We start from the raw sequence: 15,875 nt of genomic DNA, 5'->3' as shown, positions 1-15,875 counted from the left end.
TCAACCACATACGCTTGGTTGGGTACGGTGAGCGGGATATTTATAAATACTAATAATTATTCATTTGACCGGACACGGGGATGGATTAATAGTCAATGGACTCGTTAAAACGGGGGTGGATTACATTCAAGGGAAATTGGTGTAATTGTTAATAAATATTAAAACCTTGGGTTACACGCAGTCGATAACCTGGTGTAATCATTAACAATGTATTAAAACCTTATTACGGTTTAAATCCACAATTAGTTGGAATATTTGACTTCGGATATAATGTTAATTTAGCGAAGACCTTCGCACTTTATAATTATGACCGATGGACTATTATGGACAAAACCAGATGGACTTATCAAATAATCCAGGACAAAGAACAATTAACCCAGGGTAATAAATTAAAATCAAAACGTCAAACATCATGAGTACGGAAGTTTAAATAAGCATAATTCCTTTATTTTATATCTCATCGCACTTTTATTTACTGTCATTTTATTTATCGTACTTTAAATTATCGCACTTTTAATTATCGCATTTTTATTTATCGTCATTTATTTTTACGCTTTACTTGTATTTTTAATTATTGTACTTTTATTTATCGTCATTTACTTTACGCTTCGCTTAAAATATAAAATCGACAAACCAGTCATTAAACGGTAAAAACCCTCTTTTTATAATAATAATAATTGTAATATATATATTTTGTACAAATATAGTTGTTTAAAATATAGTGTAAAATAAGCCGTCTCCCTATGGAACGAACCGGACTTACTAAAACTATACTACTCTACGATTAGGTACACTGCCTATAGTGTTGTAGCAGAGTTTAGGTATATCCCATCTGTAAATAAATAATTAAAACTTGTATCATATTTCGTTGTATTTCGTAATAAAAATAATAGTATTTCGTACCCCCTCCGCTCGCACATCAGTAATCGATGGTTTCGTTTGTGATTAGTGCGCCATCAAGGATAAACCTACCTTTTAAAAAGGCACTATGCTCCACTCCTACAAGAGAAGGTAGAATTCTCCGCAAACGATTCAATAGAATTTTAGCCAAGTCTTATAATAGCTCCCGATCAAGCTAATTGGATGAAAATCACCAAGACTTAATGGATCGGATTTTTTTTGAAACAAGAGTGACAAATGAAGCGTTACAACATCGAGAAATCTCACCTGTTTCTCAAAACCAACATATTGCTTCCACTAGGTCACCTTTGATGATATTCCAAAACTTTTTATTAAAGTGCATATTGAAACCATCCGGCCCGAATGCCTTTGTACTACCACAGTCGTTTATTGCTTCTTGAATTTCATCCTCATGAATGGGCCTTTCTAAAGCTTCTGCCTCATCTAAAGAAATCGAAGGATACCTGAAAGTGGGTTTCGACAATTATTATCGACAATATATGAATTGATCATTGTCAATCCAAGGGTATGTGAATGTTTTCAAAGTTTGTTTTTCATTTTATTTTCCGTCTTTCTAAGTATAATTATAATTGTTGTTGTACTTGAAAATTCAATCAAATAATCTCATAAAACAATTTCCAAGTTAGCTTTGCATTTCCTACTATACCTAAAAGATACTCCGTATAAGGTCACCATAGTGACAGTTATTTGTTTTTTTTTTTTTTTTAAAGGATTAGATAAGAAGTTAAGAACTAACCATGTGTTACCTTAGATATAAAGAGTATTATTTCTATGTAAAGCGGTGTCGAATATATTTTTATCAAATGTTCATATCATACATATATTATACATCATACATGATATATCATTGATTTATGGTTTATGATAGTGGATTTGAACAGGCATGATACATTGTCTGTCCAAATTCTGTAATTTAAGAACATAAACGAATAAAGTATCTCTAAAGCTGAATTCATGTCATTTGGATGAGTGGGAAAGTAATGCAGGACTATGTCTTTGTTAAATCAATTTTTAATTAATTTGTACTTATAACATGCTACAATCCGATATGTATGGTGACTTGTCTCCACGTTCATTTGAAATATTGACTTCATGCTTAAAATATAAAAATACTTTTATTTGTATATAAATAAAACCTCCCCTTTCATAGTTTTCCTATTACCTGCGACCATTTCAATATCCCCGTCTCTTGATCTTCATCAAGCTAGGTATCAACTTCTAATCCTTTTCAATTGGGTATTTGTTAACTTAAGAAATATTACGTTACATAGTCTTTCTTGTTTAAAGATTTATAATCTTTACAGTTTTGATCCCTAAAGGAGTAAAGACCGTTAGCTAAAGCTTTGTAGATTTTCAGTTTTTCAAGTTTTAAAAAGTGTATATTTGATTCTATGCTGTTGATACTATATATATAAAGACATATTATGATGATGTTATTAGTATAGTATTTCTTGATTTGATGATTTTTTGATAACTGCTGGAAGAAAATGCATCTGATCATGTGTTGATGAATGAATGATGATTTGTACTTTGTAGTTTCGTAGGCTAACAATGATCATTTTCCAGAATTGAAATTAGTACTTTTTAGATGTAATTCAAATTGAATGGGTTATGAGCAATTCGATAGGATATTATGAGTTTATTTTTATCATTAGAAATTTATGGATGATATCTCGATACTTGTAGAAAAATGAGTGAACAGAAGCGACCAACTCCCCGTTTGAATGAAAGGATCTTGTCGTCTTTATCAAGGAGATCAGCCGCTGCTCATCCTTGGCATGATCTTGAAATCGGTATCTTCGATCATTTATGTTGACTTAAGAGGGCATTTAAAAATTTGTGCTTCAATAACCGATCATATAATATGATCTCACATAATAAGAATCACATGGTCAACTTACATTGTCAATAGCGTTTATGTTAGAAATCAGGGTATGAATTGACTGCCGGATTCGTTCTTGAATCGTGTAATCACTTTCTCTATAAAGTATTTCGACCCTACGATTGCCTTGGTTTCACGAAATCTTTACAGGGATAAGACAAGAACGCAATCAGTGTTTTTGGCAACGAAATCACTGATCAAATTGTTAGAGAGTATGTGTGTGTTTTCTGTTAGTTAGAATGAAAGCAAAGTTCTCTATATATAAGAGGTGAAAAGGTGCGACGAAAGGATGTAACCCTTCAATGTAAATATGCAACCTTTCAACGAAAAGATGCAACTCTTCGTTTAAACCTTTTAGAGAATAACATCTCTCTTCATGAAATGATGTAACCATTCATGGTTACCTTTCATCAAAAGATGTAATTTCCAAGACCTTATTGAATTAACTCGAACGAGCGTGCACTCCGCACTCTCCAAACTCGTCATTGAGCTTAATTCGATAAGCCTTTGCTTTCTAGTAAATCCCAATTAACTAAAATGATTGTTGATAACACTAAAATCACCAACAAATCCCCCCCATTTTAGTGTAATCCTTGATTTACTAAATAATTAAACAAACAGAACAAACTAATGCATAAATGGAAATGTTCATGAAGAATTGAATTTCCACTTAGTATAATATTTACGAGAATTCAAAAATCAGGGTGTTCACGAAGAATTGAACCCTTCAATTCATATGAAAACTATAAAATACTATACACATCAGTTTCTTACATATCCCTAAGACAATCTTGACACTATTATAAGCCATGTGTCCCAATCCTTCAGTGAACATATTAGCAGCTAAGTCCAAAGCTCCATTGAAGCGGCAAAACTTCATGTTCACATAGGTAGTTCTTTTACATCTTGCACCCGCATTTGCAATTTTTCAAAAGAACTATTAAGAAGTTAAACTTCAACCTAACTCCACTTACGGGTCTAAACACATACTTTGGGATCAGAATATTTATGTGTTTCAATCTTCAGAAAGTAAGCTTACCTCATTGAATTCAGCTTCTAGCGTTGTACTAGAAGGGAATTGGGCGTCTCACTTTGGAAGATCTGGTTGGACTTCAATCCCACAACATTAGCCGACTTGTGCGCACTTAAGTCTCCGGCTAATTACTTCTTTAAGTGATTTTGTCATATTTTGTTGTGACCCAACAAAATCCACACATATCACTTCATTCGTGATCAACTCACGAAACACAACATATCTAAGGCATAAGTGTCTAGACTTTTCCTTGTACATTTAACTACATGCCTTAGTCATAGATCATCCCATAACCAGGGATCTCCATGAACTTTTAATCTTATTCATTATGACTTCAATCAATTTCCCTTTACAATCCTTTTATCCAAGGATTTATCAAATTATTATTTACCATAAGAAACACGCGTGTACTAAAAGTTGATTGATTGATTAGTCATCCACATGTCCATTTTTCAAATTCCATCAATGTAAACCTATAATTTGTATACACTTGAAAATGCATCCCCATTATCCTCATGTACACAATTATTATCATTACATTGGATAGTGAGATTATTATCATAGTGTCAATAATCCCAACATCAATCATTTGATTCAAGATTCCTTATCTATAAGCGTACTGTTTCAACTTGTAGATGAATCATCTATTTGATCAATAGTTTAATCAATATATCCTTAATATATTTAAGGATTCCCATTATCAATTGAAACATAATTTGTCACAACATTGTGAATTATCTTCAAGTATTGAAATACTTATTCTATCACAGTTTGTCCCCTTTTGACATCCCTTGATTATATGATTATATTAATATAAATTCTACACATGGTCAAAACCATTTTGTAAACAAATCCTCCCATTTACGCCCATCATGACATATGTTCAAGATGAAATTAATTCATTTATTTTACTCATGGGACTTCTTTGTTGGGCTTAACAAGTGACTTATTATCAACAAAAGTCATGCCCCATCTGGCCATCTGATATTTAAGGTCATGTGTTCGTTCCACGTTCACATTGTTAAAAGGATGTGCAAAGATTACCCATTTTGGCAAAATCAACAATATTTGAACACCAAGGGTGACACCGTTTCATGCAATATCCATTCAATACAATATTAATTAAATAACGATAATTGCAACATCAAATTGACTGTTATACGCGTTATACGTAACGTCGATTATCCTTTGCACAAACTTTGATCTAATACGGTAGTAATTCAAAAGCAAAAGACGTGTACCTTTTTATGGGTAAAATGCCATATAGGCCAACACATGTTTTCGACAATAACCGTCTCCGGGTGATTTCTTGCTTCGCTCCATTAATACTCCCGAAAAGCAGTTGTAAATGAAACATCTTTAAACCATGGTTAGTTTTCAAAATCCAAGATACATGATATGCAATCGTGATTAAACCATGATTTGTTTGATTCACTTATTATATTAATCGGGCCAAAAGTAAGATGATTTTAATTAAAATTATATCCCAATAGTATGAAAATGACCATTATGATATTCACGGTTGTTTGAATATCTAACCATCACCAATTTGATTAGTATAATTAACATCCACAATGAATTTATTTAGGAAAGTCTTGCACCCTTTCCCAACAATTGCCAAAATCATATCTGTTACGTTGTTACAAGATTGAACCATTGCGACTACCAACCGTCATAACTATATATCAGTAGTTTGACTGACTTCATCTATAGCGATAGTCAAAGAATTCATACGTTCCGGTTAAATACGTATACCCCTATTTTAGTTATACCCAAGACAGAAACCGTTCGCAAAATATTACTTCAAAATAATTTGTGCAATTTCCCGGTTTTAGAAAAGAGACAAACTCAAAGAAAGAGATTTATGATTTTGGCGGCGTTGAAAGAAATACAAAATTCCGGGTTTGCCACCCCTTTCATTACCCACCAATCGGACATACACACTGGCTATTGTAAATATATTTAATAAATTACACACGAAAGAACCTGGCCATGATGCATTTGGAGAGAGATGTGCTGCAAAGTCAGAAAAGAACACCAAATTTATCCATGCAAGTTTCTCCAAATTACACTTCTTTTACTTTCTTATATTCGTACAAATCGGTTACCACCAACAGACCGACTTCTTTTCAACCACATGTATGTGGCATTTGCTAAATGAAATCATTAATTCATATTATGGTGCCATATGAATATGATGATATCCATATGATTGTGCCACGAGGCCATGGAATGAATTCCATTGAATTGTTACACCGACAAATTAATCTCATATCCATCACCGATTATCACACAAAGAATATATTATTTCTTTTATGTCATACGTTCTTCAAAGATTCATCATTCATGATTATGAACGAAAATACTTTATAGATTTGTTAGAAATCAGGGTATGAATTGACTGCCGGATTCGTTCTTGAATCGTGTAATCACTTTCTCTATAAAGTATTTCGACCCTACGATTGCCTTGGTTTCACGAAATCTTTACAGGGATAAGACAAGAACGCAATCAGTGTTTTTGGCAACGAAATCACTGATCAAATTGTTAGAGAGTATGTGTGTGTTTTCTGTTAGTTAGAATGAAAGCAAAGTTCTCTATATATAAGAGGTGAAAAGGTGCGACGAAAGGATGTAACCCTTCAATGTAAATATGCAACCTTTCAACGAAAAGATGCAACTCTTCGTTTAAACCTTTTAGAGAATAACATCTCTCTTCATGAAATGATGTAACCATTCATAGTTACCTTTCATCAAAAGATGTAATTTCCAAGACCTTATTGAATTAACTCGAACGAGCGTGCACTCCGCACTCTCCAAACTCGTCATTGAGCTTAATTCGATAAGCCTTTGCTTTCTAGTAAATCCCAATTAACTAAAATGATTGTTGATAACACTAAAATCACCAACAGTTTAGATATGCTTTTGTTTTCGGAAGTTGTGACCATCAAGTAGTCAGTTTATTTATGTACTATTTGATAATCAGTTTTGTTTATATGAAACTGATCATCTACATATTATCAGAAGTTCAAATCATTTCTTTAATAAAATCAATAATTTTGAACTGATTATAGTTAGATTACTGATCCTTTTTTACCTACACAGGACCTGGAGCACCCCAAGTTGTGAATGTGGTAAGTATTTTTTTGTCAAATGCCTAATAATCATAAAATCTACAAGTATATGTGCACCTAAAAGCTTGTTCTTTAGGTGTTCATTAATAATTTGGATATGGTTGGTTGACTTCATACATTTCATATATATATAGGTTATTGAGATCACAAAAGGAAGTAAAGTGAAATATGAACTAGATAAGAAAACTGGACTCATTAAGGTATGATTATCGACTGCTTCATACACAATACGTATGATATGATCGTATGAGCTATGAATTAAGTTTTAAAATTTCACGAGCAGGTTGATCGCATCTTATATTCATCAGTCGTTTACCCTCATAACTATGGGTTCATTCCTCGTACGCTATGTGAAGATAATGACCCTATGGATGTTCTAGTCCTAATGCAGGTAATTATACATTTTATTAGCAGTATCATAATTGTGCAGTTCTGCTTACATAGACAGTTAAACAGGCTATTTGGGAGTATGTTTGAAATTGAGCTGCTTTATTGAAATATTATAATCTGAATTATTCATATATAAACATTTTATTGTCATTCAAGATCAAAATAATCAAAACATCTCCTAAAACTTGGGTCTTTTTTACTTGTTGCAGGAACCAGTGCTACCTGGATGTTTTCTTAGAGCCAGAGCAATTGGATTGATGCCTATGATTGATCAGGTGCTTCTATCATCATCTGAAATTGTTTTTTTTTTTTTTTTTTTTTTTTTTTTTGTAAATGTAATATGTGAATTGGTAAATATAGGGAGAAAAAGATGACAAGATTATTGCAGTATGCGCTGATGATCCAGAGTACCGACACTACACTGATATAAGCCAGCTACCCCCTCATCGTCTGGCTGAGATTCGTCGGTTTTTTGAAGATTGTATCCTTTTAAGCTAATTTAATAATATTATGATATATACGGTATAAAAAGTTAGTTAGCGTGTTGGTAGGAAAATGCAACAAAGTTTCTTAACAAATGAAATAAGACAAGAAGAATGAGAACAAAGAGGTTGAAGTTGATGAGTTTCTGCCTTCAGCAACTGCTCATGATGCCATCCAATACTCCATGTAAGCTTTTCGATTTGATTAATTTGATGTTTATATAATAATTATAAAATAGAAGTGGTAGAAATAACGGTGTTGGGCTGGTGCAGGGATCTTTATGGCGAGTACATCATGCAGACTTTGAGGAACTAAATGCTGCAAACTGGCTTGGTCTTTATACGATTACGATAAACATTACAATATCGCTTATGCCCAAAGATCATTTTTCTCATTCGTGTTGCTTTTATAATGAGATTTAAATTTAATTCCTTGTTTGTTTTTTTTTTTTTTTTTTCTCTTAATACTTGTAATGTTTCAAGGAACAAGTTACATACTTGGTGTTACTTTTATGAGTTATAGCTCTGCTTGTTCACTTGATTCCCTTTTGAATTTATACTTGAGAAATATCTTAAGATATCTTTTTGTATATGCTTCCTTTAGGTCCTTTTTAACTTTCAGTTTAATGTTAAGTTGTCAACTTTTTGTTCCTCATGGTATCTCAAACTCAATATATTAACATTCACTAGCTGGTTGAACTCTGATCATGTTTTCTGGCCCGCCCCTACATATGAGTCTACTAAAAGTATCACAATAACAGATTTTAAGACCCCCCAAATTGTATGTATAACCAACCAGTCTTATCATTTTAACATCCATGCCATTGATTTCCATATCCAAGTGCTTCCGCATATTGAAATTTGCTTAAAGTAACAAGCTTTTTTATTGGGAAAGGTGAGTTTGAAATCACCGACGGAGATAGAAACCACCCACCCGATCATTTTCCACGCACACGCGTTTCCAGGCAAAAACTCAAACCGCATAACAAGAGTAGACCTGATCCATCAATCCATACGGGCATGTGGATTGGGTCAAATTCATGCGTATGAGACGGTAAGACCTCCCTCACGGACTTTTTTACGGAGCCAAGGATCGAACTCCTGACCTCCAACCGCATCCAATACTCAAGGTAGTGGGCTTGAACCATTGAGCACGAAGGCAGTTCACCTCTTTTGAGATTACACTAGATTCAGAATCACCTATTTTGATTATTTTTGTTATTTAGCATCACAAAAGAAAGAGCAGAATGCAGTAGTCAATTAATGGTTTCAGTTGAAGTGAGTTATGTGCTCTAAAATCATGAAATTGAACAAAATGGGTTCGCCATTATTATGTGTGCAGATTGCATATGCATCAATCACAACAAAAACAAATGCATGCTACAACTACAATTGAAAGATGAAAAAGTAGTGTATCTCGAACCCCAAAAAGAGACTAGCACCTCATAGATAACTAGGCAAAACACATGTTATCTGGATCAATGAGGAACTCATTAATAAAAACCACAACATAAACCTTGCGTATCAAGGTTGCGTTTCTAAAAAACCTGTTCGTATGGCCTAAACCATTTTTCACCTCTTTCGGGCATCTTCTATGACACTTTGTCCCCTATATCATAAGACTGCTCGCAAACTTATCAGCAGTATCAGTATCATGGACCTGCACGAACCAAAGTTGGAAGGGTAATGAGATACAATCTTGTATGACTACTAAAGGGTTTAGACAGAAAGTGGCTAAATTGATGATGTCAAAACCTTTTAATGGCCGAAACAATTATCGTCCAAACTTGAATTATGAATATAATTGTAAACCCATCCGGAGATTATATCACTAACATTATAATATTTTAGTAAACTGGTATAATAACCCTTAATATGTTCAGCCTGATTTACCCGTTTCCTAGTATATTTTACCTGCCTAGGTATGGCTACAAAGTACAAACTTATATCAAGCTTGAGCAAAAAAACAATCTGGGCGTATACAAGTATACAACAAGCTAAGCTTGAGTTAGTTGAGGCTTGGCTGGAGCCCTTATCGAGCTTCATGTGATATGTAGTTGTATAAAATAACTAGTTATATAAGATCCTTGAAGTTATCATTTAAATCTTCTAAATTTTTTAATATGATGCAACTAACAACGAAAAAGGCTGACCTTGTTAATTTCTCTTACCTTTTATGCTGTGCAGTTTCTGAAGAACGGGTGATCAAGAGCTTCTCGAGCGGTAATACGCTCTGCAGGATCAAACTTTAATAACCCGTACAGTAGATCAACAATTAATGATCTTGATCCTCCAACTGAAACACACTGTGATATCATATTCTGCATTGTAACAAAAGAACAACACAGTTAACTAATATGGCCAAACATATGGAACACTCAAACATACACCAAATTTAATATTGTTGCCCATATAGACTTCAAAATGCCACCATTACAATCATGCAATAACCGAGCTCAAAAGCCTGTTGTTAATTGTTAAATTGTTAAATACAATAATAATAGAACACATGGACCTTTTTTACTTGCCATCTAAAAATGCATTTTTGCATCAGGTCTGAAAGTCATGTCGGTCTATCTTCTACTAAATGTATAAAATTAATATTATCATGTCATCTCTTTAGAACTTAATTTTTCAACATTGAAAAGCAGAAATCTTTCCACTAGTAAAACAATCCTTGCCTACCACATCACTATAACCATTTTGTGATGAAATTGAATATGAAAAGCAGAAAACCTTGAGTCGGTCTAACTTCCTCACAGCTCTAATACTCTCCCTAGAAACGGCGCCTTCTGGCCAGTTTAATCTTGATCGTCTGAAGTATTTTTCCGCACCCCGGCTGTGATAATCAGCATTAAGAAAATAAATAATGATTTCTTTATCAGTGTGCGTACACCTATTTAAAAAGTACCAAAGTTGCTAACTTAACCTAACAACAATCTTGATAGCCTTGGTTTTTCTACTTCCACTTTGTCCTCATAGAATATAAGAGATGAGAAACTAGACAATAAGGTTCTTTAAAACCATACACATTTCTCAGAAAACGCATATAACCATATGAAACGATAATGTCGACATGTCGTTCACCAACTACAAACTAGATTTTTAACTTCTTTGTGAATACATAATGGTGTTTCGGGGAACAGACAGTAACCAACAACTATTTGACTTAATGAGGTTGTTATTTCAAACCCAATAGAACATTGTTAGTGTTTTATTCTTATTCTCCTTTTCCATGCCAGATGTACGCCAACTTTGTAATATAATAAACAAATATAAACAAGGTCTTACTTTGCTTTTCGAATCATGTGGTCAGGTAAAGCTCCCAATACTCTCTCCATCATTGCCAAATGTTCCAAGTTTTCATGAGTCTGAAACAAAGCTTCACCCTGAAAGGTTGATCAAGCTCATAACAACACATTCATTAGTATATGAACACTTCATTACATGTAACATGAAATGGGTCCAAGAAAAGAAGATATACCGAGCATAGTTCAACAAGTATACACCCAACGCTCCACATATCACATGGATAGCTCCAACCAAGCCCTGAAGTGTAATACACCCACTAGTTAACATACTGCAGACAATTGTCTTGTACATAAAAACCTAAATCTAATCTAAATACAATGCAAACATTTTAGGAATCACAGATTTAGAGATTAGGCCAGAAAGATCAATCTAATGACTCATATGCCACTTAGAGGGTAATACACTCATAGGAACCGAAATAAGATCAAATTAAGGCTGCATTTTCAGTTGACAGATAAGCAAAAAGTCTCTGGTGGTCAACAACTAGTTACCTAGAATAACTTCAGGTGCTCGATAGTGTCTTGTAGAAACAATGGAGCTATGATATTGATTATCATAAGCAGTACTACCAAAATCAATCAACTTAATCTCACTCGACTTTGGCAAGCACCTAAATACCGTTTCACCCTGTGAAGTCCTCTGCATCATTTCAAAAAAACTACTTAATAAAACCCATCCAGCAACAGCTAAATGGTTCAAACCTCAATAGACCATCTACCTTGCAGCCAGGTAGCTTCAAGTAATCAGCAGATACAAGAAGTATATTTTCCGGCTTCAGATCAGTATGGATTAAGCCTAAACTATGCATATCTGTCAAGTATGATACATAACAAAAATGTTACACAAAAAATTTGTAAAAAGAGCAAATTACTGGGACCCACTGACAACCAAAAAACATGAGATTTCACTATAAGGCCAAGAATAATCTACACACATGCTACAGATTCCAAAAGCTGACGTCCAATTTCCCGAACAAGATCCACAGGGAATGGGCAGTATTTATTTCTCTTTAGAAAATCAAATAAACTTGGTCCAAGCTTCTCAAAAACCTGATCACCATTCAAATGCATTCAATGGAGGTTTCACATTGTATGAATGACACTTGCAATCAGCCTCCACTTATTAACATTCTAACAAACATAGTATACACTAAAACACCTCATGAAAGAATGAAAAAATAAATGAACTACATAAAAATGCATACAATTAAAAGATAAGCAAGTGATTATGACCAGTGTTGTAAAAAACCCGATTACTCGCCGATTAATCTCCGATTAATCAATTTTAAGAGTAATCCGTTCCGATTTCCAAAAATCCATTTAATTAAATGGCCAACGTCAATTGATGGGTCGAAATCGAATTTGGTAACCAAAATTGGTCAAAGTAAAAATGGTTACCATTTTAACATGAATATAATCTAGAACTTTATAGTTTTGAAGCAAAATGAACAATTTTAGACAATTATGTTTAAATTTATTTTTATATTTATGATTTTTTTTCTATATTTACACATATAATTTTTAAATTTTAATATTTTAATGTATACAGTGCAATCCGATTAATCCCCGATTAATCGCCGAATTGCCGATTAATCTTTTCAAAGTCCCGACCGATTAATATCCAAATAACGAATTTTGCAACATTGATTATGACACTTACTATGCAAATATGATTGCGATAATCAAACCAGTTCCGGATTTGCACGCAGCTGCAAGAATCATTTGAATGGGAAATTAGATGATGTCACTAATGAGTCATGAAACCTAAAAAACGTGAAGAAAACATACTGTGATCTGCCTTTGTCATTCTTGGCAAGTTTTTTCAGTACATCAACTTCGATCATCGCTGCATCACGATATTTTCTTATGCTTCGGACTACCTTGATTGCTACATATTCTCGATTTTCACGATCCCAACATTCCAAAACTCGACCAAATGTGCCTACAGCACTAGCAATTTGCTGATACCCACAAAAGAAGAATGATAAAAATATAAGATTTTGCAGACACCGGACACTTTACTGCTAACCTTCACCCATCTTGCTCAGTATCTTATCTGAATCAGATAAATAAACAAAACTCAACTGTCAATTGTTAGATAAACGATTATTATGACAAGCAAAGGGCATCTTATATTAATCTGACATGAAAAAAAAATGAAAGCACCTAGTCTAGAAAACAAAAGTGCAACCGCTAATTCATTAAACCTTAATCTTCACAGCAGAAGAAGCAAACTTTAATTTTCATTTAACAAGATAGCATTTCAACTTAATGTCCAAAATTGTAATCAAAAGGTTCCTACTTTCATATGTTACACTAATTTTGAATCTGAATATGAATTTGTTTGCTTCTAGTTATTATTAATAAATCCATTTTTATTATATTAGTACTTACTTGTGAATGATACGCTTCTAATTTAACTAAAAAGGTTTAATTTTAATGAAATTTTAAGCAAATTAAAAAAAAAATAATAGATAAACTCACATCTTGGAGTTAAATTCTCCCCTAAAGTATACGTATAATGGCCCTCACGATCATCTTCTCTTTTAGGGGGCGAAATATGACGATGCGGCTGCCGTATTTCAACCTAGATATGCAAATCAAAATCACATCATAAAACAAAACCCTAACCCTAATTTCTAACAGCACCATTAAATTAATTGATTTAAATTAATTGATTAAGTTAAACAAACAAACAAACTACTTGTTGTTGTTCTGATGGACATGCAGCTACATCCCATGTAAGACGCCGTCGTTTGGTGTGATGTTGTTGCTCCTTTTCGTCAATCATTATAACTTGTGAAGAATCAATCGAAATCATTAATGGAATTCTGCAACCAAATAAAAGGTGAATTTTCGTTGAAATAGTATCCCTTTATAAATTTAACATTTAAATATTAGAGTATTATGTAAGAATTAGACATAGATGCTTGCAACTTATTATTACTGCAAGTAGGAAATTTTATAAATTTAGGGTTTGTAGCGAAGAAGAGGGGTGGAGAGAAATGATTATATATACTTGTGACTTTGTGAGTTACGGAGTATTAAATTATCTATAGGTAGAGACTGTTAAAAAAACGAGATTACTCCCTCTTTAACAGTCAAAGTCAAAATCAAAAACATGAGTTTAATTTTTGTATTTAATTTAAATTGTAACATTGGAGTTTTTTAATAAAATAACAATTTTTAATAATTATATTAAAATTTATGTTTATGTTTATGTTTATAGTTTTCTTATATATATATACAAAATATAAAAATTATTTAATTTACAAAATATAAAAATAATTATATATTTAGAAATTACACAAAACTATTTAGAAAATTATTTATATAAAGAAATCATATAAAAAAGAGTTTGCAAAAATTTACGATCATCTTGGTCAAAGGGAAATCATTACAATCTGGTAGTCAAATACTCATAGTATGTAAAACTAGTTAGTCAATGAACTTCTTTTGCCCTAAACGCCACACCTAAGCTTAAAACGGGCTTAATCACGACAAAAGTTTATCATACTCTGAATATAAGTGACCAGACTATGTAACTCATCATTTTTACAACCTCTTCTTTATAAAATTTCGGGACTTTTTTTTTCATATCAATCCAGTAGTCATATGATCAGTATTATCCAACATTTAAAAATTTAGCCTTCCATGTAGGAGGCGATCAAACAAGTATCAATTTAAATAAATAAATAAATAATTAGAAAGAAAAAGAAACTTACAATGGGACGGATGTTCTTCAAATATTCACAATATATTAAAATTGCTAAATTATTACAGAAGGTTTAAAATAAAAGGAACTGAAAAAATTGCAGCGTATCTACAAATAAACTTTGGCCTTTCTTATATAGAGTTATGAGATTCATTACATGAATTATTGCCGACAAACTTGAATTATTAAACCGACAAACATAAATTATTGTGGGACCCTCTTCACATGACATAATTTCTTGTGGAACCCCTCTTCACATGGCATCTTGAATTATTTTATCGCTTTTCCTGTTTCACTTTTGTCTTCTTGTTCACCCGTGATTGAAGTGGAATCTTCTGAATAATTGCTGAAAACTTATTTTTTAATTCAGCAAAAATATATGGAATAGTAATTGGTAAATCATCTTCAGGATCTTGAGATTCTCCTGCTAAAACTGAGAATTTGTTGTCATTATCAGACATTTCTTTCATTGATGTGTCTGATTTTGGCTTTGAGAATTGCATCAAATCTTTTTCAACCTGCTGATGTTATGCGAGGTGTATACGAAATAGTTATAATTTTATTACAAAATACTATTAAATACGATACAATTTTACACAAGTTATTTATTTATTTATAGAGTGGATATACCTAAACCTTGCTACAATACTTATAGGCAGTGTACTTAATCGTACAGTAGTGTAGTTTTTAGTAAGTCCGGTTCGTTCCACAGGGAGCTAGCCAAGTTTAACGCTATATTTTTTCAAAAACTCTATATATATATATATATATATATATATATATATATATATATATATATATATATATATATATATATATATATATATATATATATATATATATATATATATATATATATATGTATGTATATATGTATGTATGTGTGTGTGTGTGTAAGTAGTATTATTATTATTATAAAAAGGGATTTTTTACCGTTTAGTGACCGGTTTGTCGATTTATTGTCTTAAATCACAATTAAAACCTAATGTAAAATATTAAAAATAAAAATA

General features: G+C 32.5%; 2 protein-coding genes across 3 annotated transcripts; one reads left to right on the top strand and one right to left on the bottom strand.

The window, feature by feature from the left end:
• The first annotated feature begins 2,051 nt into the window (after positions 1-2,051).
• LOC139862163 (soluble inorganic pyrophosphatase 1) lies at positions 2,052-8,363 on the top strand. The gene is made up of 9 exons (XM_071850725.1): positions 2,052-2,129; positions 2,608-2,714; positions 6,939-6,967; positions 7,102-7,167; positions 7,251-7,358; positions 7,567-7,632; positions 7,718-7,838; positions 7,945-8,026; positions 8,113-8,363. The coding sequence occupies exons 2-9, from the start codon at positions 2,612-2,614 to the stop codon at positions 8,153-8,155; spliced, it is 618 nt and encodes a 205-aa protein (XP_071706826.1). The 5' UTR covers positions 2,052-2,129; positions 2,608-2,611; the 3' UTR covers positions 8,156-8,363.
• A 782-nt stretch (positions 8,364-9,145) lies between these two features.
• Positions 9,146-14,118, bottom strand: LOC139862151 (serine/threonine-protein kinase AFC3). 2 transcript variants are annotated; one of them, XM_071850712.1, is made up of 13 exons: positions 13,855-14,118; positions 13,635-13,737; positions 13,180-13,206; positions 12,939-13,092; positions 12,811-12,859; positions 12,086-12,200; positions 11,870-11,961; positions 11,643-11,790; positions 11,324-11,388; positions 11,131-11,228; positions 10,576-10,678; positions 10,011-10,160; positions 9,146-9,499 (listed from the first exon to the last, which is right to left on the bottom strand). In XM_071850712.1, the coding sequence occupies exons 1-12, from the start codon at positions 13,969-13,971 to the stop codon at positions 10,014-10,016; spliced, it is 1,218 nt and encodes a 405-aa protein (XP_071706813.1). In that variant the 5' UTR covers positions 13,972-14,118; the 3' UTR covers positions 9,146-9,499; positions 10,011-10,013. The 2 variants fall into 2 exon arrangements, with proteins under 2 accessions (XP_071706813.1, XP_071706820.1); XM_071850719.1 differs by having other exon boundaries at positions 9,146-9,501; positions 10,015-10,160.
• Positions 14,119-15,875: the final 1,757 nt, after the last annotated feature.

This window comes from Rutidosis leptorrhynchoides, chromosome 1 (assembly GCF_046630445.1).
Source record: "Rutidosis leptorrhynchoides isolate AG116_Rl617_1_P2 chromosome 1, CSIRO_AGI_Rlap_v1, whole genome shotgun sequence".
NCBI lineage: Eukaryota > Viridiplantae > Streptophyta > Magnoliopsida > Asterales > Asteraceae > Rutidosis > Rutidosis leptorrhynchoides.
The sequence above is the reverse complement of the archived record's forward strand: the minus strand, read 5'-3'. Positions and strand labels throughout refer to the sequence as shown.

What these genes read in the sequence shown, in the direction of transcription:
- LOC139862163 (XM_071850725.1), top strand. Translation starts at nt 2,612, where the DNA reads ATGAGTGAACAGAAGCGACCAACTCCCCGTTTGAATGAAAGGATCTTG. An exon ending in CACCCCAAGTTGTGAATGTG is followed by an intron (nt 6,968 to 7,101) that starts GTAAGTATTTTT and finishes ATATATATATAG; the next exon opens with GTTATTGAGATCACAAAAGG. An exon ending in TGATGCCTATGATTGATCAG is followed by an intron (nt 7,633 to 7,717) that starts GTGCTTCTATCA and finishes TGGTAAATATAG; the next exon opens with GGAGAAAAAGATGACAAGAT.
- LOC139862151 (XM_071850712.1), bottom strand. Translation starts at nt 13,971, where the DNA reads ATGATTTCGATTGATTCTTCACAAGTTATAATGATTGACGAAAAGGAG. An exon ending in TGAAGCTACCTGGCTGCAAG is followed by an intron (nt 11,791 to 11,869) that starts GTAGATGGTCTA and finishes GAAATGATGCAG; the next exon opens with AGGACTTCACAGGGTGAAAC. An exon ending in CACATGATTCGAAAAGCAAA is followed by an intron (nt 10,679 to 11,130) that starts GTAAGACCTTGT and finishes TGATTATCACAG; the next exon opens with CCGGGGTGCGGAAAAATACT.